Consider the following 27,999-nt stretch of genomic DNA (forward strand, 5'->3'; position numbering starts at 1 on the left):
AAGAAGCAGAGTTGCACAACCTCATTTTAATGGTGTAGTAAAGTATGATTTTTTTTTTTTAACCGCAATATTTTTACTTGGAAGGTTCTTGCTGTATTAAGGGTTAGATTTCCAGCCAATTAGACAATGTCACTTTTTTTTTTACACTATTACAATAAGCATAAATACCTTAACTGTTTCATTTGGAAATATTTGGACTTTATGGCTCCGCATGTTAACTCTTTAGTGCTCCAGTGACAGAAAAACAAACATTTTGCTGTTTTTGAGAAAATCTAAAACTTACCGATAAACAGTGAATTTCCTTATTAAGACAGAAATATAAAAATAGCTGTCACAGTTTTAAGCTAAATTTGAATCAGGCTGTGCTTCTTTCTTCTAACATAAATAAGTTCATTTCTTACATTTTACAGTAATCCTAATGTTTCCCTACGTCAGCACTTCAAGGTGCTTTGTTTTATTTTCGTCACATTCGCCATGAATATCTCTAGGGAAAGAAAAAAAAAACAAACCTTCTGTTCCACATATTTAAACAAAGGAGCAAAACATTCAACCCAGAGTAGAGATAACCCTTTCCAATACGCATGCAATACTCTAGAACTACTGGCTAAAAGTTGCCACCAGAAAGCTAGTGAAAGTAAAACGTTATGCCTTTTCCAGCTCTTCTGGTAAGCTAAAATAAGTAGTGATAATGAAAATTTAAGTTATATACATTTTTAAGAAGGAAAGAGCTGACGAACCTGACAAGTAAGTAATGTTCAGAGTTTTAAAAAAAGTGTCACTGGGTCAAGTGTAAAAGTGCATATTTTTTACTTTTTCTCTTTTGGGACTCACACAGGCTCAGAAGTCTTGATTAAATGTTACAAACCGAGTGAATAAACTCAACCTCAAACTCGTTCTGAGACTTAAAATAATAAAATCAGCTGCAAAATTTGAGCTTTTTGCAGCCAGGTGCATTAATCCATTTTCATACATCAAGTGATGGAATGCTTATACCAGTACGGATAAATAATTAAGTATGATCAGACTCTCAATAATATTTCAACTCAGTTTAATTTGATTTAACTTCAGTGCGAGGAGAAAAAAAAAGTGTGTGTGTCTTTTCATTAAATGTGTGAAACATCTGGTTTGAAGTGTAATCAATGCTTTCAGACGTTAATCACCGTCTGAAAGCAGACGTTCTGCAAAACTGTGCAGTTTGAATATTATTTCCAAACCTTGAAAAACATCTAATGCAAATTCAAGCATTATAAAAGGGTTTCAAACACCTATATAAATGGAGAAATGGAGGATTAACCCTCCATTCCACAACAGGGCACTGTAACCCAAACGGTGCTGGTTCTCTTTACCAAGCCAGTCTGAGCAACGCAGTTTTATCCTCAGTAAGTAGCATGAACCAGGGTATTACAAGCCTGGCGGGCCACCAGGCTGTACTTGCTCCCCCCACCAGGCTAAGTGTGTTTATTTCAAATCGGGTTCTTCATACACCAGTAGCAGCGACGATAAAGACAGATTAAGTCAGATTAAGTCAGGTTTATAGTTGACGCATTGACTAAGCGCGACCAATGTGCACCAATTGTGCCATCCTTGTTGCTGCGCGTTGGCCTCATGCTATTATTTCCTAATTATGGTGCCTGCTCATGCATTTAACACAAAAACATGGAAAAAAAACAGCTGTTTTCTTCACAGGGCGTCATTACAGGATAACTACACAACACACTACTGGTGGCATTTTTGTTTCAATATCGTTTCTTTAAGTCAGTAAATACCTCTTCTGAACATAATTTACTGAAATAAGCGGCCCTTCCAAGAGCTATTTCTAAACCCAGTTACAGAAATACATTCAACGCAATCATACATATGTGGTAGAATATTAAACCGATTATCTCATTATAATGTAATGCCGCTAACATTATGGTAATTGCATAATCAATCATGTGACATAAGATCGGGATCTGCCACCACAGAGAGGACCTCTCCCAGACCCATGAGAAAAAGTGATAAGTTAATGAATTATTGCAAACACGGGGGATGGCAGACAAAGAGCGAGAGCCACGGATCGCGGTCACTTCTGCACCCCATCTGCAGTCAAAGAATCCCCCCCAAAAGATTGATTCATTGTTAACGCAGCCTGACACCCTGTGTGAGGGAGAAAGAAAGTGGTAGATAAAGGAACAGAGAATAGGGAACAGGGGGCTCCATTTGCCAAAGAGAAGGAGCAGAAGCAATTCACTGGACAGGTTCCCACAGTGGATATTCATTCCATTTAGAAAACGACATACCTTCGCTTGAGTAATGGTGTTTTGTGAGAGTCAAAGTAAAAAGACAGGTAAGCTCGTTTGGCAGTTGAAGACTTCAATCAGTAGTCATGCTTTCTAGCTATTGAACAACTGAACTATGTTCTAGTATCCAGATAAAAAAAAAAAAAAAAAAACACACACACACACACACAAAACAAAAACAACAGGATCATTTAAGAGAGTCCTTCATTCGAAGAGGCATCAAGATGTAGGTGCCTGCAAGTATTGGCAGGGATGGCCCCAGGGCAGCGGGCCCAACAACACACCTAAACCACAGCCATTTCAGGGGAATGACTAACACACTGCCTCATAGGAGTACGCTCTCCAAGAATGCCCTCTTACAACCTCAGCCTAACACCTTGTTAAGCTCACAGGGAGTAAGAACCAGAGACTGTACGAAACTCCGGCCATGTTCAACCTCCTTCACAAATGAAACAAAACTTGTAGACGTTTTGTTTCGCCTTTTTTTTAAATCAACAATGAAACCGGGATTTAATCGTGTGATGGCGGCCGTTCTAAGCATGGATTGCCTAATCTGGCCACAGTAAACGGATAAATAACAGATGGATTTACCCGAGCGGACTCTCCAAACAGTTCGGGTCAAGTTTGGCAGTCGTTTTCTGTTTTTTTGGAGCTCCATGCAACATAACAGGTTGCCCAAATAAGTATAAAGCCAATCACTGAATGGTACTGGCTGAAACGTCCCCCAGAAGAGCTGGTTTTTATTTGCAGTTGTGGGTTGGAGTTTTCACAATCCCTGCTGATGATGTAGACTAAATGCACTCAGAACTTAACTTGTTCTCCATTCACTTCTTGTTAGGGAAATAGCCAGGCCACAAACTCAAACCTTCGGTCGAACAATGGGAAGTTAAAGTTATACGAAGGAGAATATTATTTTATAAGCCAACATCCTACTCTGGTCATATTGTCAATCAACTGATCTAATAAGTGAGCACAAGGTTCAATCAAAATAATCTGCGTCCATGTCAAAAGTACAAAATAAACAGATACATTAAAAAAATCTTGAAGTGTGTTCTACAACAACACTCATTGCAGACATCTATTTGCACATCTGCACTTTCAAAATGGATGTTTCATGATTGATTTAATCAGAAATATAGAATTCAGTCCAGCTCGGATTGTTGGTAATGTAATTGCATTTGGGTTTTCATAGTCTTTATTAGATAGATCATTTCATCGTGGCTGCATAACTGTCTTTAGATGAAATTCTTCTTGGCGGAAGAGCCCTTCACAATGCCTAAAGATTAGTTTCAATTCTCTTATAAATCAAGCCACTTGCTCAGACATAAAACTATTTTGTAAAAGTAACAACACAACGAGCCTAGTAGCCTTGAGTTAAACCAGTTTTAATTAGTAAATTTTATCTATCCAATCAAAAAGAGATAGTTATTTAATACTGGGGGCTACAGTTTGAACAATTTTTGATCAAGAAAACGTCCCAGGATACCATTTGCTATTTATTCTTTTCAACAATATGGCTAGAGTTATAGCTCAAGTTCAGATGATATTTTGTTCCAATTGCTAGATTCACTGTGCCATCCACATCCCCTTTAATGTGATACTGCTGGTAGAAGTTTCAAAAACTCCCACTGATAAAGTGAACACAAACAAAATTCAAATCATGTATTTATTTACATCACAATGTCAAACTTTCAGTTCAACACCATGCTTGATTCACATGGGAATGTTTTTTTTTTTATGACTTAATAGTTCTTTCCAAGTCAAGCTGAATGTTTAATATTAATTTCAACAAGTGAACTTACATCATTGAACACTTGCTCAATGGCAAGATTTAAAAGAAAGAACAAAAACAACAAAAGATGAAATTTTGCCATTTTTGAAATTAATATTCTGTTTTGGGTCTCAACCTTCCATGCGTTTTAATAAAACATAAAACACTGGAATCTCACATTTGAAAGTGCTGTAACATGATCTTGGTATGGCTTTAAAGACTCACAGCCCCTGTGGAGGGAGACAGATGATTCCTCCAGCAGCAGATGTACTACAACTGGTCCCTCTCAAAGCGGACAGACTTCCCAAAGCTATCCGGCTACGTTGCGTTCAATGAATGGGGTCAACTCAACTGTCGAGTTTCAAAGAATGCAAACACGTAATAAACAACGGTCCGTAAGCACCGAAAAGCAGACTTTTCTGTCGGGTTGAGCGGGAGGAGGAAGACTACTGCACCCCAGCGAATCAAAGTCAATGTCTCGTAAAACTTTGTGGCTAGCGGTATATGGAAACGGCTATTAAACGCGAAAACCAATAGGAATAACAAACTATTAACTGAAGTTCGATGTTTATTACTGTCATATTCACGGCGCCGGCCGTCTTAATATTATTCCACGACTAAAATCCCACAACAAATTTACAGCGTTAAGGTGGCTCGTTTTAACACGGTAGCTTAAAAACCACAGCCTGCTCGGAAGCGAAGCAGCACCAACTGCTTCTGCAACAACAAAAAAACATCACGCTCAAACAACCAAGTGCCGGTTGTTCAATACTTGTTTGTGACTGAATCACAAACCACTTAGCAGGGGTTAAAAAAAAACAACTTACCGGCTTGGACGCTTTCATTGACTGCACCAGCTTCTTTAAAGCCTCTACAAACTCTCCGCCATCTTCGGCGATACCGTGTTTGTTTAAATGGGAAACACTCCCAGAGCGGAGGGAGCCAGCTTGTAGCAGAACGAAATGCCCTCTGGGTAATGTAGTTGTGTTCCATTTTGAACTGAATCAAACTGTTTGGCACTTTCTGAAAATGAACTACACGCACACTAGTACCCTTAGGTAACATGACCAGTAGTCACTGATATTATTTGGGGAGAGAGAGACTTCTAATTTTATTTTTAGACGCAGAAGCACTTATTTTAATTGCTTTTCTACATAGCATTGCATTGTCTTGGGCTACACTTTTTTGTAAGACAATTGATTTATTTAAAAATTCTTTCTTTAAAATACTTGTTTTAAAATATTTATAAGCACTCCGGTGTGAATTTGAAATTTTTTGTGGTGGTAACACAAGTATTGCATAGCAACAGTATTCACACCCCTTTATCTGTGTTACAGAGATATGTACAGACTGCATCTAATTCGGCTACTGCAATATGGCACGCAAAAGTAACCTGTATAAATTAATGAAGATACATTCTGAGTTGCTGCAGGAACAGGATTATGAACATTTAATCTATTTTGTGGAAATGTTTTTAGCATCTCTGTTTTTATCATATTCATATGTAATGATTTTGTTTTGTTCTACTTCTACAATTTAATGATAACAAACTAATTCAACTTGATAACAGATCTACAAAACCGTCACTGTGAGTTTTACCTCATGTCATCAAACAGAACACTCCATGTACCTCGTCACAGGATTTTACTTTGGCGGATACCCAAAAGGTTGTAAATACACTATCACATAAAATGAAGATGCTCTTTGCGTCTTCATTTAAAACAAATTCCTGCCGCATCAAGCTGTACGGTTTGCCACATCATCGTTGTGCAGGCTCACATTATATAAGCAACTTTCTCAGTGGCAATCTGTCAAGCAGGCCAGTTTACAACTGGTGTGAAAGGAGTGAAGGCCAAGGTTGGCCTGAGAGCAACAGGACAAGTGTGAGGTTAAAGGGCGTCGGGGACTAGAGGGTTGAATAGATGAATGTTCTTTCCTTGCTCTTTGCTGCGAGGAGAAAATGCTATCTGCCATTTCACTATGAAAACAGAGGTGAAGTGTGCAAATATACAATGATGAAATGTGCTAATCGCCACCAAAATGGAAGTAAAACAAAATATTAAAATAAACATTCGTTCGATTTTGTCACGATTGTCCACAAAAGCACTTATGATTCACAAGTTAATAAAGTATCCAAATTGAAAAGATTGAACTTTTTATTTGCATGTTGTAGGTTTGTCTGGGAAGAGAGAGTCAGGCACATTCCTAGAGTCCCATGGAGTATGTTTGTGTCCCTTCCCCCACTAAACATGCTAACCTACAGCGGCCCCTCTACCCCTTCAGTAAGTGTGAGACATTTTATACCATTCTCCCTCCCTGCTTGCCCTCTCTCCACTTTAAAAGGACAGGAGATAGCCCCATAATCATTAATGTATTCAGACTGGTTTACCTGCAAACAGCCAACAACAAGGTTTTTTTTTTTTTTTTGCATTAACCAATCAGCCCCCACCCCTCTTCTCAGACTTTATACTGTGAACCTCAAAAGCGTTTTTAATCTACTTTTAATTCAAATTCATTACATTTTTCAAATATATTATTCACTTTTTTTTGTTTCCTATATACGTAGAATGCATCGTTTTGTGTCAGACTTACAAAACATACCATTAGGTAAATAAAAACAGCAGACTGATTAGTGAGATTGATATAACTCCGCACAAAATGATTAATTTTGAAATGATTTGTGTGATTGGCCGAAGGAGGGCCGTACACATTTCTGGTTTGAGGGCATACAGACCTCAAGACTAAGCAAGCAAGAACAAGAGGGGGTAGGGGAGGAGTTATAGTAAAACGAAATCTGATCAACTTTACCCTCACATGAAGATTATCCGCACTTTAAACTTATAGTGTCGCGTCCTCTTGGCTGAGCTCTCGTCAGAGTAAGAGACTGTAGCTTGGGCGCCATCTTGGGGAATGCTGGGCTCATCACCAGTCGGACTACAATTGGAGATTCGTTTTGAGCTTACTGGTACAAACTGGACACCAAACGGTACTGTGGGAAACGATGAGTGTGCTACAAGTGTAGGATTGTCTGTGGGGTGTAACTGTAGTGGGAATATGTTTGTATTTTCGGGAGGTTGTTTGTTGTTTCTCGGGAGGCTCATGTTGCTCTTCTCCTGACTGGCATAACGGAAAATTCCTCTTCGGAAATGTACTCTAATGACATATGTCATTAGGGAAATGTTAACGTTAACATGTAAATGTAAACTTGAACTGATCAAGTCAACTCGAAGAGTGTAACATATTCTTCTTTCTATTGTGGGTTTTGAACGCGTTGGTTTGTAGAGGAGGAAGGTCCCCACAAAACAAACGCACACACACACACACACACATATATAAATATATGTGTGTGTGTATGTTTTGATTAAACACATATTTTAAAAACTACTCAACACCCAACTCAAAAAATAACTTAACATACTGTTTTCTTATGTTAAAAAGATGGATCATATTAAGATTTAGATCTATCTTAATTTTGCATGGCATGAATTTAGAAATATGTTGGTAACTTTACTTTGGGATTATGGTCCATTATTGACTAAACGACACAATGCAGCTGCTTCAAATCAGCTACCTAGCTGACTGGATGAATATTCATGACACAAGTCTCCTTTTTCACCACTTCCAGAAGGGTTCTGTGGGACTCTTTTGGTTGCTCTAGGGGCTATTGAGGAACAGTGAACTGACTGGGATGTTGAACAAATACGTTTGAGATGATTTGAGCTTTTTGACGGATTATGGAAGTAACCATCAGACCATGGGTACAATGTTGTCATAAAGGGATGGAGGTGGTCAGTAACAATCTTCAGATTGGCTGTGGAGTTCAAGGAAAGATCAGTTGGTGTTAAGGGCCTTAATTTAGTTTAGGAAACTTTAAAAGTCACCTGAATCCATTTTCTCTTACCATTGTGATGCTCAGTTTGAACTTCACTAAGTCATCACAATCTTTAGATCCCTAAAAGCGTTGAGATTCTGCCTAGTGATTGGCCAAGTCACAGTTTTTCAATTGAAGACATTTAACTTAACTAATAAAATAGTCATTGACTAAAGCATACGATCAAAAATTAAGTGGTTGACAAATTTACTGCTCCTTAATAATGCATCTTGTATCAAACTCACTAAAACAACTAAAAATAGATTCCAGATTCTATGACTGCATTTTGAATTAATTTGTTCATGTCTAAACACTGCTTGATTTTCATCATATTTAAGATAGTTCTAGATAACAAAAACAGGATTATCTTGTGTCTTTCCAGTTTTGATTGTGGTTGCCCGCAAGAGGTCAGTAATGCCTTTCCTCCTGTTGAAGATAGATGAGTCGCCCATTTACTTTGCAAGGAGTAACCTACAGCAAAAAATCTTTGACGTGCAGTAAAACTACATCTGATGCAGAATGTAAAATTTGGAGAATGCACTATTTGACCATTTAAAAAATAACCCTGGAGATAGTGGCTGTTTTTTGTAATTCAACACAATGTAGCTGTATTGAAAACGGCTCATTGTTGTTTTTACGTAACCGTTGACCTTAAATTCACGCAATATGTTGGCAACAACCTAATTAATCAACACAAACAAATAAATAAATCAAAGCAAATTAGTCCAAAAATAAAGTTTTGGTTTAAGAATTGGGATGATACATGAAATAAGTATTGAACACACAGGAATTTATTAAATACTTTGTGGAAAAGACTTTTTTTGCTGTCATGAGAACTTCAAGATACCTCCTGTACGATTGTTTTGCTTGGAAATCTATAGTTGTTTACTGGTTACATTTCTCAATTCATCCTCCCTTCAATGATATGAAGTTTGTCAGTATCACTGCTGTAAAACAACCCATTTCATGGTGTTTCCATTTGCAAACTTGTCTTTTGGTATGGTGTCTGGAGGGACCAGGTCAAACTGTCTGTGATCTGTATTCCCAGGACCTTAATACTGCTGGCCTGCTCCTCTGAGGCATCATTTATTAGGAGAGGGGTGTGACTTGGCAATTTTTTTTTTTTTTTACCTGAAATCAACAACAATTTCTTTTGCTTTGTTGAGTATGAGATTGTTTGGATCCACCAGTCATCCTTTCTGTACGCCAGTTCATTGTTGACCCTGATGAGCCCCACCGCGGTCGTATTGTCCGCATACTTACCGATGTGATTGGTACTGAACATGGCCTGGCAGTCCTGGGTCATCAGGCAGAAGAGCAGTTGGCTCAGTACACAGCCCTTTGGGGAGCCAGTGCTGAGGGAGATTGCCCATGACATATTTTTACCAACAGGTCTCTGAGGGTTATCCTTTGACAAATTTTGAACCCTTTACCAACAACAACCAATAGAAGATCAGTTTCTGCAGTGTAGATAATGTTTGCTTAACATGTAAAGGGTCTGTGGTTTGAAACTATACAAAGTTTTTTCATGTGCCTTCAATGCCGGCAATTTTGAAATGACAGCTCCTTCAAGCCTCCAACCACTCTTTTGTGTACGGTTGTTTGTCCTCTGTGTCTGTTAGCTTTCCTGTGATGTACTGGAGGGTTTACTTTACCACTCACCCAATGAACAGTATAGCACCAGTCCCCCTGTAACCATAGGCAATGGAAGTTAGACTAGTAGGTAAAGGGAAATTTCAATTCTTGTCATCGGTTTAGGAATCTTTCAGAAGATTTTATTATCTGAGGTTAATCACACGCTGTAAATTTTCTGTCTTTGTTTTCGTTTTTTTAAACACTGGTCAGTCAATGTACAATTGAATAAGTGCCTGATCGTTATTGTTACCATGGTGGTTAGTCTAGTTTTCAGGAGGAAACTTGTGGGTCATAACCTTTCAAATAAAATGCAGGCTTGTTCCCAACATAACAGTTAACTTCTCTTCCCAATTGCAACAAAGATTGACTTTATAGTAAGTCTATGAAAAGGAACGGCGTTGTCTTTTAAATTGTGCTTTATAAATATGGTGGCTTATCACAGAGTTTTGGGCCTGGGCTGTCTTGCTGTGTCTCAACTCACTTGTGCTGAACAAAAGACAAGCAGCCCGGAAATGCACCAGCCAATCAGCAGCTGCGTTGCATTTGCTCCGAGTGTGCGGCCAGTCTCAGCATGGCTTTTATCAGAACAGTGAAGTCAGACAGCTTGGAGAGTCGTGGCTGTGCTCTAAGCTGGGTGAGGGCTGACAGGGCTGTCCTCCATGTTTTAATAACTACTGACATATCTCACAGAATTTTTAGCCATGCAGCCACAGAGGTAAGCCCTACTTTCATTCTCTCACATGTAATGATTTACTAAAAGAGCACCAGTTGGATCTGTGCCTGCCTGGTGTTATAAGTTTGCTTGACATATAGGTTGAGGGGGTCAAAATTTATTGGAACCCCCAAGCATATGAGTGCAGCCTGGAGTGAGGACATAGTGAGTTCAGTAATGCAGCTGATACTGATGCTAAAAGCCTGTTTTCCAGTAAATCTGAAGAGAATACTGCATCACAGCTGTGTCTGGCCTTGGCTGTCAAAATGACATACCCTCTGAGTGAATCAGGCAGGATGGAAGAGACGGGCAGCAATGCAGAGGGGTGTTCCCAAAGGAATTAACAGATGGGGAAACTGACAGCACAGCAAGTTTAATTTAGGCCTTATACTAGAATGAGACCAAGACAGCAGGGTAGTTCATTGTTTGCCAGACTAACATAGCCTTGAAGAACAGACTTCAATTTGCTTATTTTTCTGTATTTCACCAGATACTTTGTTCATTTCAAATCAAGCCCGTTTTTACTGGCAAGCTGAAATAAAACATAATTTTCAATGGTCCAATTTAGTAATCTCTCTGTTAGTTAAGATACCAATAATCTGTACTAGATGGTAGGAATTGGTGGAGCGTATTGACCTGCACTACCCCTTAACCCCCACCCTCCAGCTTTATTCTTGACTGCTGAATGTCAGCCATTTTAAAAGGCTTCCCCTTTCTGTCCCTCTGCTCCAAAAACACTGGTGATTTGTATGTAAGGGAGAAGAAAAGAAGGTGGGAAGGACTTCCTCTGGAAGCTTTTCACACAAAGATTTCACTTGGAGAGGCTTGAGAACTTGTGTAGAATTTGACCTATAGTATCCACATACATTTTCCAATAAACTTGTTTTTATAATTTATTAGACACGGTAAGTGGGAATTGTTATACATTAAGACAATGTTTAAGTATTGTCATTTACTGCGATTATTTTGTATATAACTGAGGGATCTGTGGTGTGGTTACTTTAACATAATGCTGCTTAAGCGTGGGTTAGTGTTTAGTGTTACGTTGCCCAGGAATGTGTTTAATCCCCTCATTCCAGGACTGGTGTGGCTAACCCTTCAGTATAAAAGCACACACAGCCTATTTGGTTTGATATCCGTGTACCATCTAAAGTCCTTTCTAAATATGGATTCATTTTATGTAATTATATACAAGAATGATATGTTTTTAACACTAATATTCCAAGATTTATTCTCAACCTCTTGGTAAAAACAAATTTATGATATAGCTGCTATATCTTATTTGTCACTAAAAATCTCAAATGTATGGTCACTCTTGAAAATATACAGATATAGATGAAAAAAGTAGCATGGATATGCTTTTTTAAAAAAGAGTCTTAGAACTGACAAGTGGAGCTTGACATCAATGGTATCAAAGAACGAAACTTCCCTTCAAACCTCAGATTTATGCACTGGCCAGTGTGGACCAGTTAAGGGGGTCAAAGGAGTTTCAGTTTGTGGACTTGGAAAATACTTTTTTTTCCTGGGGATTGTTGGGAGCATGGGGTGCCAGAGATGATTTTATGTGTTGTCCGGTCTTTAAATAATCAAAGAAAAGCTGTGTTTAGACTGCCAGCCTTGTCAGTAAAACCCTTGCCATGGTGGTCTGGTTTGGGAACCTCGAGGTTACATGTCCTCTGTTTGTGGATGATAGGGCTCTTCTGTTGGCATTTTTAGTGTGTAGAAGGCTTTGCAAGTGTGCAAATCCAAATGCATAATGGCCAAAAGGTCAAGATTTTGTATACAATCAGCTAAAGTGATCTCTGACATCCTGTGGAAAGTTATAGTAAAACCACCGGTCTTCCAGATGAAAAGTAGTCTGTTCATTTGGGGCAAAAATCAGGTTTGTCTTACGTCCCTTCTGGCAAGGAAAGCCCTGCAATCCCAAGGAATATGCCTGGAAGAGGGATTTATGGGTTCCATACCTGAACCTGTTCCAACTGAAGTCTGAACTCGGATAAGTGGAAAACATCGACTGGATGGACATAGTGGGCAGATACACTCTTCATTGAGTTTAGAGAAGGGATTAGACTTTCAACACGTTATAGATTCTCTATCCTGACAAAACATTGCAGATTGGATTATATTGACCATTTTTGCGTATTTTAATACAGAAGCAAAGAGTGGACGTTTTCTGCATATAGTTTTCCCCGAAGATTTTCTCGAGAGAGTGAGTTAATTTCCCAATGGCTTCTCAAGATAAAGATTACATTTCCCATTTTTCACGCATACGTTTTTCCCCCGATGCTTTTCTTGAGATAACGATTTGATTTTCTATATTTTATGTTTTTTTGTTTTTGTTTTTTTTCCCAGTGGTTTTTTTGAAATAACGAGATGATTGGTGTGTGTATGTGTTAAACCTGATTCCACCACTCAAATGCATGCCGTTGTGCCAGGCATTTGAAGAAGGATAATAACAGGTTTTCTCAAGACTGTCTCGTTATCTTGAGAAGAAGTATGTGCGGAAAAACGTCTTCGCTTGGCTTCCATATTCTAATTCAGTGTAATTTTAATGCAATAAAATGGAAAAAAAAAATTTTTTTTAAATGCTCTATTTGTTAACAAAGTCCAATTTCCAGTCAGGTATTGAGTAGATACGGCTTTACAGAATTAAGGAGAGGTATTATTTAGAGATTACCGTTATGCATTCCTACTGTCTCAGCTGTCTGGCCCTGTGACATTTCCAGGCCATTTTTTTGGCCCAGAGTTACATGTCCACATGCTGAGGCACATAATAAACCGCATGTGGTCCTTTACAGACAGTTTGCATGGTCTGCTGTGTGTGTGTGCAGTGGTGATAGAGAGAGACAGAGGGGGAGAGAGAGAGAAAGAGAGAGAGTGTTTCTTCAAAATGGATGCCACACACATACACTGATTGAGAGTGCTGTGAGGGGGAGATCTGATCCTCTTTCTCTGTCAAAGCTCTTAGTGCTAAAGCTAACACGTCTGTTCTAAAGACTGGTACCCTGTGGACCTCTATATGATGGTTTCAAGGGGAAATTTTGTAGCCGTAGTACGGATCAGTCCTCTCTGCATTGCAGCAGTGTGGTTGAGGAAAGCAGGGAGCAGAGAGCCCGTGTTGCACACCGAGTCCCGGCGCCCAATCAGGTACCTCCGTCTGGTACCCGAGCCAATCGGCGGCTCGCAGCCGAGGTTAAAGATTGACAATTGCAGGAGAGAGCAGCAGGGAGAGAAGGCCTTCTGGGAAACCTGGACCCATCTTTTTCTCCCACCCCATCATTCCCTGGCGTTCTCAGTTATTGGTAAAGATAAAAGAGCAGGCCGAAGATTCTGCGAGTGAGGGAGGAGAGAAGGTATGCTGATCCTTTCCTTCACTTGAGGCATGATTGTTGTGGAAGAGGTGGGTGTGGACAGGGATGTATCAATAAGTTGGCTGTATTAGATTCTCTGATATTTGAGATGTTGTGTCGGACTGTGCAGCTCTGTGTCTTCTGTTGCGTGTTTCTATTTTCTGTGGCCTTCTGAAGGTGTTGTTGTTGTGAAGTGCATGAACTGTCCAGACAGGTGAGACACACAGGTCAGCAGAGGCACTTCCTTGCACTGTCTCACGTCCGCTGTCTCTGATTTCTCTCCGTCAGTTTGAAGAGGCAGAGGAGGTCAGAGAGGGTCAGAACCAAAATGTAGTTCTTTTGTTTTGACGGAAGAAAGAAATGCACTAGATGTGTTTTATGGCTGTGGATAATAAAAATAATTAAATCCAAAAGCATCTGAACAGCTTGAACATTGCGGATCACTCAGAATATCCTTAGTGGTATAAACAGTAGGCTTCAAATCAGGTTGAGGCACGTTTGAGTGAAAATAGGGGGAGAAAAAACTTGTGGGGCAAATCTTTGATAAAGATGATTGAGAGCATGTTTGGACTTGCATTTTGAGGATTTTCACAAGTACAATGTGTTTTTATTAATTAAAAAAATATATATTTTGGTAGATGGACAGGTCAGCTTCGACTGGAATATTTTCTCTATGCTTAATCATAAATACCTGGAAGTGCCGCTGTGTAATTGCACCATAACAAACTGCTTCTCAGCCATTTCCTCATTTTTATTGAACTCAGCATTTGTAAATTGCTGAAATTGTTGTATTTAATTTCCATATCGTCTCAATTTTTTTTTTCCATCACAATGCATCTGGAGAAGCAAAACATATATTCGGTAACTGCACAATACTTCCTCTCAGTCTTCATGCAGTATCATGTTAAATCGGTTTGCTTTGGGACAACTGAAATTTTCCATCAGATATTTTTGTCATCGGCTAACACTGCTGTTTTGTTAGGTTTTTTTTTTTTTTTTAAACAATCTGTATCCCTGATTAAACCTTGTTTTCTCACTGCTTTCTAAAAATATATTTCAGTTTAAAAATCTTCAATGTTTTAAGACATATCCTGATATTAGACATACGTTATGAAATTTAAGTATGATGAATTTTGTAAGCAAGCCGGTCCTGATTTTCTGTTATAATTTTCTTAAAATGTCTTAAAAGTATACAGAAATGTAACTGTGAGTTAATTTGCTATCTTAAATTAAACAATTAACATTATGATGATGATGTGACAACTGTACTTTATTAATTAAATCACCGACAAATGTCAATGTACAGATTCTTATGTTTTTATGAGCAAAAACAATTAACGGTAAACTCTCTTAAGTGTCTTAAATGTGTGTTTTTGAAGTTCGTAGTGCCAAATATTTACACTTACGTCCCTTATTGTAAAGATTTGTAAGACGTGTCTCAATTAATCTGCTGAATTGATACTTTTGACAAAGTAGAAACTTGTTAGACTGGCTGAGACAAAACTAAAAACTCAGTCAATCATAAGCTCAGGTGGGCTAAATGCAGCTTGTCCAAGGAATCTGCAAATCTATATTATGTTATGATTTTTATCTACACATTGTTTGTTTGCTGAACATTATTTAGTTGTAATCCAATTATACGTTTTGATTAATGTGCTGTCTTCTTTACAGCACAGTGTGCTACTTTCATAAAAATAAGTAAAAGAATAGGACACGGAAGGGATAAAACATGAGCATATACTGAAGGTTATCTTTGTGTGTCAGTGTTACAGAGGAGGAGGGGAAAACAGAAAACTACACTGGAGCAGAAGAAATGGAGATCTCCACAAGATCCAAAGGTAACCACAGCGAATTGGCCAAATACAGCTGCAAGACGTGGCATTCTCAGAAAACATAATTTAAAAACTAAAAGAAACCTTTAAGGAGCCCAGAGATAGAAGCACTTTTTGATGTAAAGTGCTTTTTCTTTTTTTTTGGGGGGGGGTTAGCATTTTATTTTTTTTTTAAACATATATTCTTCTTTTTGATTTTCTTGTGTACTTTCCAACTCTAACAGTTTGAGAACACACTGACTTAGCCTGATGCAGTCTAAACTCTTCTTGTTTCAGATGCAGGATCAACAGAGAGGCTGGCCCAGAAGAGGAAAATCCCCAGTCCTTCAAACTCATCCAGTGGCCACTCCCCTGCTGAAGGCTCACCCTGCCCAGTGAAAAAGAAGAAAAAACCCGGAGCTGGTAGCAGCACCAAGGACCAGGTATCATCTCACTCTGCCAAATGTAGTAGCTGGATCTGGAGTCTGTGCGCAGAAAAACGATTTAGTTCATCTTAGTTGTATATTCATTTCATTTTCTACTGTTTAATTAATCAAAAACCCTCCCGACCCCATTAGGATGGATGGATGGATGGATGGATAATTAATCAAAATTACACAACAATGGGACTTTATCAGGTAGCTGCCATAGAAAACATCTAAATATACACAAGCAGCTTTTTTAAAAACAAGCTCAAAACCTGACGTTCTGTCAACATTCACGTCTGTTTGTTTTAGCTCGGCTCGCTGAGCGTCAATACCGTACAGACAGAACATGCAGCTCCACATCCTGAATGCTTTACACAAGCGAAATCTGCAAGATGCGTGAGCAAGTGCAGTCAATATTGTTAGAAACGAACAAAAATTGAAAATAGTAAAATAATAAAAGGGGAAGGGGACAAATTATTTAAGTGCATGAGAATTGTGACCCAGTTACATTCCAATGCATCCTGATTTCTCTTGACGGCAAAGAATATTTAGGCTTTTACTACAGTGTCTGGATGGCAGCCTCAATACGCTGCTCCAGCACAGGTTGACTGGATATTACCTGTCAGATAAAGCACATGTGTGCATTATCATTTGTTCTTACAGAGACATCTGCGTTAACACATGCAGCTCCAATTTACAGTAAATAGCTATATGGCTCCTTGCTAATTGTGTTTTAATGCGGAGTAGTTTGCTGAAAAGCTAGGCTACCACTAGCAGGGTAACTCTTTGTTTTTATATGGCTTGTTGATCATTTGGATGGAATGTATTTTAGGTTAATTGTGCACAGCCTATACTTAGGGAAGAAACTGTTCCCCTCTTTAGCATTTTAGACTGTGTATCAGTGTTTTGAGTTTAACCTTTGCCTTGAGTACAACTGTAGTTTCATAGTCTTAGGGGAACCATGCTGTCTACCAGATGTATTGCTGTATTTGGAAATGTTTTTTTTTTGTTTTTGTTTTTTTAGCTTACACACACACTGCTGGAGCATACACACACATACCTGTTGAGTATCACATAGGCTTAAAGATTTTTGGTGACATCCCTTTGAGAGGGAGTAGCATAGAGAATAAGAGCTATTGATCAGTTCCTCATCTGCAGCTCCTCTTGGCTCATCTTTAAGGTGAACTAAGGTGAAGCTTCAGCGCTGCAACAATGACAGATTCTCTGTACTGTGACAAATGTGACATTTTGCTTATAGTTGATTGAGAATTAGTTCAGTAGATATACTTTATGCTAAAGCCTTGCATGCCTCCTTGGCTTCTTTAATTGTCACCCTGACTTTGACCTTCCCCCAACTTTGTCTTTCTTTTGCCTGCGTTCCAGTCTGAGCTAAGACACGGTCCCTTTTACTATGCCAAGCAGCCATCACTCACCACAGACCCTGTTGATGTTGTACCGCAGGACGGCAGGAACGACTTTTACTGCTGGCTGTGCCACCGCGAGGGCCAGGTGCTCTGCTGTGAGCTCTGCCCCAGGGTGTACCACGCCAAGTGTCTCAAACTGCCAGCTGAGCCCGAGGGCGACTGGTTCTGTCCAGAATGTGAGGTACTGAACCCGGGATCTGAACGGCTTCTTAGTGTTGTAAACAGCTTGTCGAAAGCTGCTATATGACTTTAGATGCAGCCATCCAAAAGTACTCATACCTCTTGGAATGTTTTTTTGTTTGTTTTTTTTCCCCATTTTGGCGCATTACAAACACAAACTTTCACATAGTACATTGAGCTTTTATGTTTTAAAAACTCTTACACTATGAAGAAACATTTCTACAAAATAAAAAATCTCAAAATGTGGTATGCAAAAATAGCAAAAACTTCAGAGCGTCTGTGTGCTGCACCTCGTAAAAAGCCACAAATGAAATGTTGATTTGTTTTTTGTTTTTTTTTGTCGCCCTTCAGAAAATAACTGTTGCTGAGTGTATAGAGACGCAGAGCAAGGCCATGATGATGCTCACTACAGACCAACTTTCTTATCTACTTAAGTTTGCTTTGCAGAAGATGAAGCAACCAGGTGTAAGTATTTTTTTCTAACAGGAGCCTTTTCTTCTTAATAGGATTGTCTTTACCTGAATTTAGCCACGCGTTCTTTCTCTTACACAACCAAGTGACGGTCTGCACCTTTCAGTAGTGCCAGATTTGCAACTTTACTGTTCACCTTTCAGCCCGTTTTTTTTTTTTTTTATGTAACTATGAATTTGCATGATGAACTTCGCTGTAACAGAACTAACAGTCACGTGAACTGTTTTCTAATGGGCCTGCCGTGGCTTGAAAGGCGGTGAACATGCTAGCTGGTGGTGAGGATACAGCTGCCCCTCTCATTCTCTTTCAGGATCATCCGCGCTTGTCATCTCGCTCCCCACATGCAGCTTCCTCGCAGAGAAAGACTTTTAATTGGGTAATCAATCACATCACTAACAAGACCCCATCATGATTTGTTACTTCACTGCTTCTTTCTCTCATTTTTGTTTGTTTTATTTTGTGTGTGAAGAGCTTCTTTTAGAGCTTATTCCAGTGTGTGAGTAACATGTTAGGGGAGAAAATACTTGTGAATCCTCAGTATTTGTTTACCTTCACTCTTTTTTTTTTTTTCTTCTCTACTCAATTTTGCAGACTGAACCTTTCCAGAAACCTGTGTCTCTTGAACAGCATCCGGATTACGCAGAGTATATATTTCATCCGATGGATCTTTGCACACTCGAGAAGGTATATTTGAGTTACTAGCGTGTTTATGTGTTGCAATTTGACCACAGCCTCTTTATCAAGAGATCCCTGACTTGCTGTTTTTTTAACTTTAGCATCGTATCATTGATCTTCAAACTATTGCTTTTCAGACAGTTCTTTTGTCTTTTATTATGTGCCACAGAATATCAAAAAGAAAATGTACGGCTGCACGGAGGCCTTTCTGGCAGATGTTAAATGGATTTTGCACAATTGCATTATCTACAATGGAGGTATGTTGCTGATTTTATTATTAACATGAACACAATTTCTGGATATTTATAACATAATAATATGGATATTTTTTAGGGGGAAAAAATGGTATTCAGAACTCTTATGGAAAAAAAACAAAAAGTATTCATTCGACTTCACACTTTGTCCTATTAAGACGAGAGATTTTCACCGGATGTTTATGCAGCAGGCTAACGCAAAGTGGAGCGCTATAAGGAAGTGGAAGGAAAATGGCATGTTTTAAAAACTTCTTTTGCAAAGAAAAATCTAAAAAAAGTGTGCATGCATTTATGTTAATATTTCTTTAGTTTAATGCCTCTAAATAAATTCTGTCTTCACAAGTCACTTGATTAAGATAAAGGGTGGAGCAGCAGGTTATAAAACAATATGAACAACTCAGTGCTGAACTGAGCATTAATCAGCGAAGCAGCCATTCATGGTAACACCAGGGGGAGCTGTAGAGGTCCACAGTTCAGGCGGGAGAATCTGTCGGCACCACACAAATCTGGCTGTGATTAGAAAGAAAACCAAAAACAACAATAGTCTAAAGCTTTGCTTCAGAAATCCAATGAAGAATCTGTGGCCAGACCGGAAAAGTATTCACAAATTCTTTTTGTTTTACTATTCACATATCTGACTGTGCTTGAGCTATTTTACACACAAGAAGTTGCAAAAATGTCAGCCTCTGTGTGTACAAAGTTCTACTGCAAAGTAGAAGTGGCTAAATATAGATATACATGAAAATCAACCCAATGATCTTATCGGTTAGATTAGAATAGTACTGTACCTGTAATATACTTAAAGTTTTCAGAAATAATCCATGTTATTCTTTCAGGCAATCACAAGCTCACAGCTACAGCTAAAGTGATAGTAAAAATCTGTGAACATGAGGTAAGCATGAAGTTTGGGTTACATATCTTTCTGTACAGACGATGCTTCACTCAAAGCATGAAACTTATTCCCGTGTCTTTTATTTTTCTTTGCCTTGTTTTTTGCAGATGAATGAGATTGAAGTGTGTCCCGAGTGTTACCTGTCCGCCTGCCAAAAGAGAGAAAACTGGTTCTGTGAGCCATGCGTAAGCTAGCTGACTTACCTGATGTTTCGTGACGCCATCCTGTTGTTCATCCATTGTGAAATAAATGATCAGGCAGCAGCTCTGTAGTTCCAGTCTGTTACTGTGTGTCTGCAGAGCCACCCGCACCCTCTCGTATGGGCCAAATTGAAAGGATTTCCTTTCTGGCCTGCTAAAGCGTTACGGGACAAAGACGGACAGGTGGACGCTCGCTTCTTCGGCCAACATGACAGGTATTGGCCGTTGTCGCTTCATTTACATTAAGGCTGCCCTAATCCAATACTGATATTGAAAATTGGTCCAATACCAGCCAAAAAATTTTATATCGTATTATATCAACCCACATTTAAAATTTTGGACAGAAGCAAACTGTTATAAACATTCCTCTTGGTCAAGTCTGTTCTAACACTTAACACCGATTCGCCGAATCGATAGTAATATCTGGATCAGTCCCAATGTTGAAAAAAAATTCTAGATATTCTAGGTATCGGTCACAAAGTCTAGTTCTATACTTTGTCCTCTGAGACATTTCATGCTTTATTGTTTATTTTGCATTATATTTAGAATTTGTAATTGCACTTTTGAAACCATTTGAAAAAAGGTTTGTTGTTGATTATCTTTTTACATATTTGACCAATGTAGTTGACCTATTGGTTTTTTTTTTGTCAGTTTCTATATTATTTATTTTACATTTATCTGTTAAACTAATAAATTGCAGCAAGTGAACAAATTAAAGTTGTGTTGTTTTTCTGTGTTTGACCAATCTTGTGAAATTATGAGTGTATTTAAGTGACCTGGACTGGTGCAGAGTTATCATATATTTGCACTCCAGTACATTTATGTCTGTCTTTAAAAAAAAGAAACCTTTTAAGTCAACTAAGTTGTTTTTCAGTATCCGATTGACATTGGTTGACACTGAACTTCAGATATTGATATCTGTATCGGAAATGAAAAAAGTGGACTGGTGCATCCCTAAAAACAATGTATGATTGGAGTGGATATCTTATTGGGTCAATATCAATATCGACTAATACTCAAAGCTGCAATATTAGTATCATATCAGAAGTGAAGTGAAAAAGTTGCACCAGGATTTACATGGACGTATAGCGTTATATTTACTTTCTTTTTCTTCCAATAGTGGATCAGTTCTGGAATTTATCTTGCAGGGCCTGGGTTCCTCTGAACAACTGCTACCTCATGTCCAAAGAGATTCCCTTTTCTGTGAAGAAGACCAAAAGCATTTTCAACAGTGCCATGCAAGAGATGGAGGTCTATGTGGAGAACATGAGGAAGAAGTTTGGCGTGTTTAACTATGCCCTCTTCAGGACGCCGTACACCCCTGACAATAGCTTCCAGCTGCTTCTCGACCCCTCAAATCCCTCATCTACTGCCGTAAAACCCGAGAAACCAGAGAAGATAAAGCTGAGCATCGATATGTCGACGTCGCCCAAGATCACCCTGACCAGGGCGGTGCTGTCAGGACTGGGAGGAAGCACAAAGGGACAGCGGCATACTCTCGGAGACGGGCAGCGGTCCCCCATGAGCACCAACTCCTCTGCACATGGCGGCTCCGATGGGGAGCAGGAAACGGCAGACAGGATGCAGACGAAATCTGCAAACAGCCAGTCCAGTGCAGGAGAAGAGTCCACCGACTGCACAGGTACCAACACAGCTGCATTTTGTGGTCTTGAATCATTTCTATCTCATGTAGATTTGTCCAAAACAAATACATCTTCACTAATCTGCACTAAAAATAAGTCCCTAAATAAATGTTAAACAAAACTGCAGCTATGCGTCTTTTTAATCTGACCGTTGGCAGACAGTAAGAGCAATGAACTGGCCTGTGTTGCCTGCACAAAATGAAGTTGTTTACCGGGGTCCCAGTTTATGACCACTTGGCTACAATTTGTTTTAAGAGACTAGACTGGACTTTACAACAAGTTTTATTTTTTTGTTTGTTTTGAAATGCACCAGATGTTTAATTTTAATCACTCTTCAGCTTAAACATGAGTCATTGTCTTATGTTTTGGAGCAGATGAATAGGGATTATAACACTTCCTAAGTTAACTGTAGGTAAGGTAGGACGAGAGGTTCCCCACCGACAATGATACCAAATCTGTGAAGAATCATCAACTTTTAGAATGCTTTTCCCCACTTTTATTCACTATTCAATCATTTTTACATTTGTTTAGCACAAATGTTGCCTCATACCTTCTGATTTTTAGTCAGCCATGAGGTCTTTAGGGTCTTACAGCAGTGCGATTCAGCAGTGTGATGGACAAGCATGAAATCTTGTCCATTTCATGCTTGCTGTGCTAGCTGGAGATAAGAAAGATTAGATTTTTTTTAAAAAGCATAAAAAATATACAATGAAAGAATTTATTTGGTTGATTTTTTTTTTTGCTTTCTGAATCCCTCCTACTGGCAAACATATCAAAGGAAAAAAAATTAAAAAGCTACCATAATCTGATTGCACAAGTGAGCAAACTTTAAAGCTGCTTGTTCCGTTTAACCTTTACTAGTCTATATATAGTGCCAGGTATTGACTTGGGACTATTTTCTCACTCTATCTTTCAAAAGGTCTTTCAGATCATCTGTAAAGACTTTAATTTTTTTTTTTTTATCAACTCTTTTGCTAATTTGGATGTATGTGCCCAGTAGAGCTTTGCATTTTTTTTTAGCTGAATTGTAGAGAATGCAAAAAGCATTCTTCCATACAATCTTTCCATTTTTTTTGTCTTTTATAGGAAATTCCCTTGACAGCTCGAAACCACCCCACTCTCAGACTCCTGACGCACCCAAGCAGGAAAAGGCGCCACAGACCGGAAGCATTCTAAACCTTAATCTAGGTGAATTTTTTACCCCTTTTTAGTTAAGATATGACATTAACATTTAAACATGATGGCTAAAATATGGATACTTCATCCAAATCTTTCTGTTTTGGTTCATGCAGTTACGGTGATTGTTTTGTGTCCTTTCAGATCGAAGTAAAGCAGAAATGGATCTAAAGGAGCTCAGTGAGACGGTTCAGCAGAAACAGGGAGACGCCCCGGCCCTCTCCTCACCAAAAAGACAGATCAAGAGCCGCTTCCAGCTAAACTTGGACAAGACAATTGAGAGCTGCAAAGCACAGTTGGGTTAGTATGGAAACCTGGACATTTATCACATGGACTACTTTTAATTAAATACTATGGTTCCCTGGACTGGATAGTTGTCTTTGTCTTTGCTTTGTAGGTATTGATGAAATCTCGGTGGACGTTTATAAAGGTGTGGAGCACAGCGACTCTGAAGACTCTGACAAATCCGACTCCAGCGAGAGCTCTTCACCCACAGATGAAGAGTCAAAGTCTAAGCCTGGCCAAGACTCGGCCGCCAAAAAGGAACCGCAGAAGGAGCCCACTAAGAGTAAAGCGAAAGAGCAACCTTCTGTAAGCCAGACGGAGAAAAACAAAGCCGACCCACCTGTGCCAAACACCATGGATGATTCTAGTGTGTCTGTGTCTGATGGCGAAACTGAACCGAAAACGAGCACCGGTCTGGGTAAAGAGAACCCAGATATGACTGAAACAGCTCTAGAAGCCCCGGTGTCCAAGGAAAAGTGTCAGGTGAAACTAAAGGAGGCAAAGCAGACAGTTCCCACCGAGGACTCTGACTCAGAGAAGGAGCTGGTTATTGATCTTGGGGAAGAACACCCTGGCAAGGAGAAAAAGAGAAGCAGAAAAGACAGCACTGTCAAAGAGTCAACTGTTGGAAAATCTGAAGGTGAGAAAGGGCTTCCTCTTTTTGATCTACTGTGAAGTAATCATACAGTGCCAGTCGGATGGTCTTGGCCATTTTGGACTTTTAATAAGGCAATCTTTTTAAACTAAAAACAAATTTGGCAATTTTTAAAGTTAAATTAAAATAATTGGTTTCGTGGTTTTTAAATGAAGGTTAGTAAAGAGCCTTTCCAGTAGCTTAATGTTAGCTTCCTTTGTCAACTCTAAAACCAGCTCTGATGTGTGTCTGGAATAATTTCCTCTCTGAGACTCAACTTTGTCCAAGCTTCAACCATTCTATTCATTTGAAGTGAAGTTAAAGGACATGGAGATGGCCCTTATTCGTTAGTTTATTCCTTAACATATCAATGAAACTCATTTTGCCCATATGTGATACAGTCGTAAGCATTTTGTTATTAGATACTCTGTCTTCAGACATACCCGACATGTTTCGACGTTGTACTTCTGTCTTCATTAGAGGTGTCACCACCTCTGAAGAAGATTGAACAACATCGAAACATGTCAGGTATGTCTGTAGAGACATTAAATAACTTGGTTTCTAATAACAAAAGAATCTTCAAGACCGTTATTTTATCCAGCACTTTGGAGAAGGTGTATCTTATTTTTATTTTTTGGGAGGGGGGGGGGTAAAATTTATTTTTCGTTGTCGTACTTAGGAACAGCTTTGACCACATCGGGGCTCTCGTCGTCAAACTCCACCGCCACTTCCTCAGCCTCCGGCGTTTCCACGCAGTCTCTGATGGCCCTTCCTGTCACTATAGTCACATTCACTACTTCCTCTCCCGCCACAGTCAGCCACTCGTCCGTCTCCAGCGCCGCCACAACGCCGTCATCTTCCTCATCAGTTTCAGCCGCACCAGCTTTGAAGAAACAGCGCCCTCTGCTGCCCAGGGAGACGGTGCCGGTGGTTCAGCGAGCCGTCGTCTGGAGTCCCGCTGCAAAGTTTCAGACGTCCTCCCAGAAGTGGCACATGCAGAAGGTGCAGCGGCAGCAGCAAACCCAGCAGCTCGTAGTGGCCCCACAAACGCAGGCATCCTCGCCCAGACACAGCCAGGCCCAGGTTCTGACCCAGACACAAGTAGCGGGAAATGGCTCCGCGGCCGTTCCTTCGTCGTCGTCCTCAGCGCAGCAGTCCTCACAAAGCTCTCGCTATCAGACGAGACAGGCTGCTAAGAGTGAGTCGCACGGTTTTCGTCGTGAGCCTCGTTCTGCTTGTCCATAATATCGATGCTTGTGTTCTTAATTTTAGCCGTTCAACAAAAAGACCCATCCATCAGCACGTCCACACCTGCTGGTACTCTGGTACCTAGCAGTCCAGCTTCTGTTACCATGGTAGCGCCGTCAGGTTTGGGCACACCTGCGTCATCGCCGGCCGGAACAGACCTGTATATTCCCACTGCCTCAGCAGATGTGGCGGCAGACATTGCAAAATATACAAATAAAGTTAGTATCTTTTTTTTTCTTATTAATTTTTGATTAACCTAATTTGCAAGACTTAACCCGTTATGCAAAGTTAGCATTTTCCACATTCTTGTTCTTCCATTTGGGTCTCAACATCTTCTAACAGCCCAAGCACTTAAAATAACACCCAACAGTTTTCTGGCAATAAGTTGATCTGGAAAACTAGCCATTTTAAAATTCTCCATTGCTTTGTGACCTCAGCCACTGACCTAGCAATACAAGCTGAGCTCCAGCACATTTGGGCAGCTGGTTTAAGCTCTGTATGCTCTGTTCAGCGTCTCCTGGAAAAGGACAAATGTTTTGACTTACCATTCAGAAACCACTTGCTACATTCTTGTTGCTTGTGCCGGAGGCTCCACTTCTGCTTTTCAAAGATGTCCAGTTGTATAAATGCGCATCTGTTTGCCGTTATTTTCAGTACTTGTGGGCGTGGCTAGCATCATCTTATTGGGATTTAAAGTGTCAAGATGCCCTAAAAAAGGAGTTCAAAATAGGCAGAACTGACCAGACTAAAATAAAATTATCTACATGATTTTGCGCAAAAAATTTAATGAACACATCTTGTATAGCTCATATACCTGTCTTAACTTGCTTAAAGGAACCATTATGGACCAGGTTTTAGCGGGGATATCTGATGTCAAATAAATGAAATAAAATAAGCTGCTTCAGTTCATTACAGTATTATTAACCTTCCTGACAGATAATTTGAAATCCAGAACATCAAACGCTTGTTTTTTCACACATTTAATGAAATAATCTTATTTTTTTCAGATAATGGATGCCATTAAAGGTACAATGACTGAGATGTACAATGACCTCTCTAAAGGTTCTTCAGGGAACACAATAGGAGAGGTAAGTGTTTACTCCGGGCAGTGGAGAGACTAGCTACATTTCAAGTGAAAAGAATTTCAGAGTTGTAACCTGAAAAATATGACAAATTTTAAAATGGACGAACACTTTTCCTATATCGAACTGTACATAATACCCCTTGATGTATTTCCTGCAGATAAAATGGCTGAGAATTGAAATAGAAAAACTACAATGGTTACATCAGCAGGAGTTGTCTGAAATGAAGCACAATCTCGGTGAGGTCCTCATTCATTTTCTCCTAGCTGCCTTAGTACATTGTCTTAATTATCACGACGACGTTCCTTTTTTCTTTTTTTTGGTTCTTCTTTTGCTCTCTGATGCAGAGTTGACGATGGCAGAAATGAGACAGAGTCTGGAGCAGGAGAGGGAAAGGTTAATGGCCGAAGTGAAGAAGCAGATGGAGCTGGAGAAGCAGCAGGCTGTGGATGAGACCAAGAAGAAACAGTGGTGCGCAAACTGCAGAAAGGAGGCCATCTTCTACTGCTGCTGGAACACCAGCTACTGCGATTACCCATGTCAGCAAGCCCACTGGCCAGAACACATGAAGTCCTGCACTCAGTCAGGTGATGACATAGAGCCAGAATCAAGACTATAACAACAAAAACAACAGCTACACTGCAGAACACAAAATCTCACCAAGTATTTTTGGTCTAGTTTCTAGTGGAAATATCTTATTACACTTGAAATAAGACAAACCTAACTTTCAAGTCAACTTTTAGCAAGAAATAGGAGTTTGTTTTAAGTCAATAATTCTTTAATATTGATGAAAAACTATGAAGATTATTTCACTTGAAAGTACTGTAGTACTTTGTCATCAATGTTAGTGAATTGTTGACTTAAAACAAGCTTCCAGATATTGCTGAAAAGTTACGTGTAAGTTATTTTTGTCGGATTTCAAGTGCTAAGATATTTACACTAGAAATTAAACCAAAAATATTTGTAAGATTTTGTGTTTTTGCAGCGTACAGTTCAGATCAGAAGTTTACCTCCATCCAACATAAGCACAAGTCTCTTTAATGAATTGGGCTCTTTACGATTTATTGGAAACATTATGTTTTCTTAGTTGACCGATAATACCAAACAACTTCAATCATTTCACTTTTTCAGCCAACAATTGAATGCTGGAACGTGAGGGAACAGGTATATAATAGATTCTTTGAATCTAATTTTGACCCTGTGTGAATTAGAGGAAATTCACAATAAATTCACATTTACCCATCCAGTTCTTATTTTCAAAATTCACTGAAATTGTATGTTTTGTAAACACTCCACCCTGTAAAATAGCGACATGAATAGATTAATAATAGTGCAGAGTGAATCTGATTTGTGTCCATAATGAGTATATGTAAAACATCTGGTAATAACATTTAGCCATTTTCCATAATAACTACATTCTTTACATTTATGACAATTTTTTTTTACTTGTGTTCTTGTAGCAACCGCCCCACAGCAAGAACCTGAGGCTGAGCCAAAGGCAGAAGTGCCAAACAAAGGTGCAGGGCAGACAAGCAGTACCCACAGAGATGCCCCAGTGTCTGCCTCTTCAGACAAAGACTGTAACACAGAAAAAAGTACTGAAAATGTTGCAGTGACCTTGTCATAACCCAACATGAAAATGTAAAATGATGTATGTTTTACTACTATGTTGTGTCTGAGCTGTTTTATGTTGGATGCCTTTCCAAAATTAAGACTTAGTTTACCGTTATTTATGGACTTTTCAAAAACATGTTTGCTGCTCCATACATTAAGTTGTTGGTGTAAATGATCTAAGAGCATGCAATGGTCTCACAAAACAGAAATATGCACATAGCTCAATGGAAAGCTTTTATACAGTTATAAAATATAGCCTATGTTAATGGATCTTAATGAATCATAAATGTAGATTGTGCAGACTGGTGGCAAAAACATGAAACTGTTTTTGTAATCTTTGTTATTCAGCTCTTATTTGATGTGT

At 39.2% G+C, this 27,999-nt stretch overlaps 2 protein-coding genes across 10 annotated transcripts in view; one reads left to right on the forward strand and one right to left on the reverse strand.

The window, feature by feature from the left end:
• LOC122834318 (nuclear receptor coactivator 3-like) overlaps positions 1–5,026 on the reverse strand; it is a 43,316-nt gene extending 38,290 nt beyond the window's left edge. For both annotated transcript variants that reach the window (XM_044122644.1, XM_044122642.1), the window contains exon 1: positions 4,878–5,026. The gene's annotated coding sequence lies outside the window, so the exon portion shown is untranslated. The remainder of the gene's footprint in view (positions 1–4,877) is intronic.
• Positions 5,027–6,797: 1,771 nt separating this feature from the next.
• zmynd8 (zinc finger, MYND-type containing 8) lies at positions 6,798–27,688 on the forward strand. Of its 8 annotated transcripts, none has more exons than XM_044122655.1 (21): positions 6,798–7,036; positions 15,383–15,456; positions 15,727–15,872; positions 17,241–17,462; positions 17,813–17,926; positions 18,243–18,308; positions 18,524–18,616; positions 18,777–18,864; positions 19,698–19,753; positions 19,861–19,938; positions 20,053–20,168; positions 21,102–21,595; positions 22,683–22,784; positions 22,917–23,072; positions 23,170–23,697; positions 24,371–24,889; positions 24,964–25,157; positions 25,947–26,027; positions 26,182–26,260; positions 26,369–26,608; positions 27,482–27,688. In XM_044122655.1, the coding sequence occupies exons 2-21, from the start codon at positions 15,432–15,434 to the stop codon at positions 27,646–27,648; spliced, it is 3,564 nt and encodes a 1,187-aa protein (XP_043978590.1). In that variant the 5' UTR covers positions 6,798–7,036; positions 15,383–15,431; the 3' UTR covers positions 27,649–27,688. The 8 variants fall into 8 exon arrangements, with proteins under 8 accessions (XP_043978590.1, XP_043978589.1, XP_043978594.1 ...); XM_044122654.1 differs by lacking the exon at positions 6,798–7,036 and adding an exon at positions 10,166–10,271; XM_044122659.1 differs by lacking the exon at positions 6,798–7,036 and adding an exon at positions 10,166–10,271 and having other exon boundaries at positions 24,506–24,889.
• Positions 27,689–27,999: the final 311 nt, after the last annotated feature.

This window comes from Gambusia affinis, linkage group LG07, assembly GCF_019740435.1.
Source record: "Gambusia affinis linkage group LG07, SWU_Gaff_1.0, whole genome shotgun sequence".
Lineage (NCBI taxonomy): Eukaryota > Metazoa > Chordata > Actinopteri > Cyprinodontiformes > Poeciliidae > Gambusia > Gambusia affinis.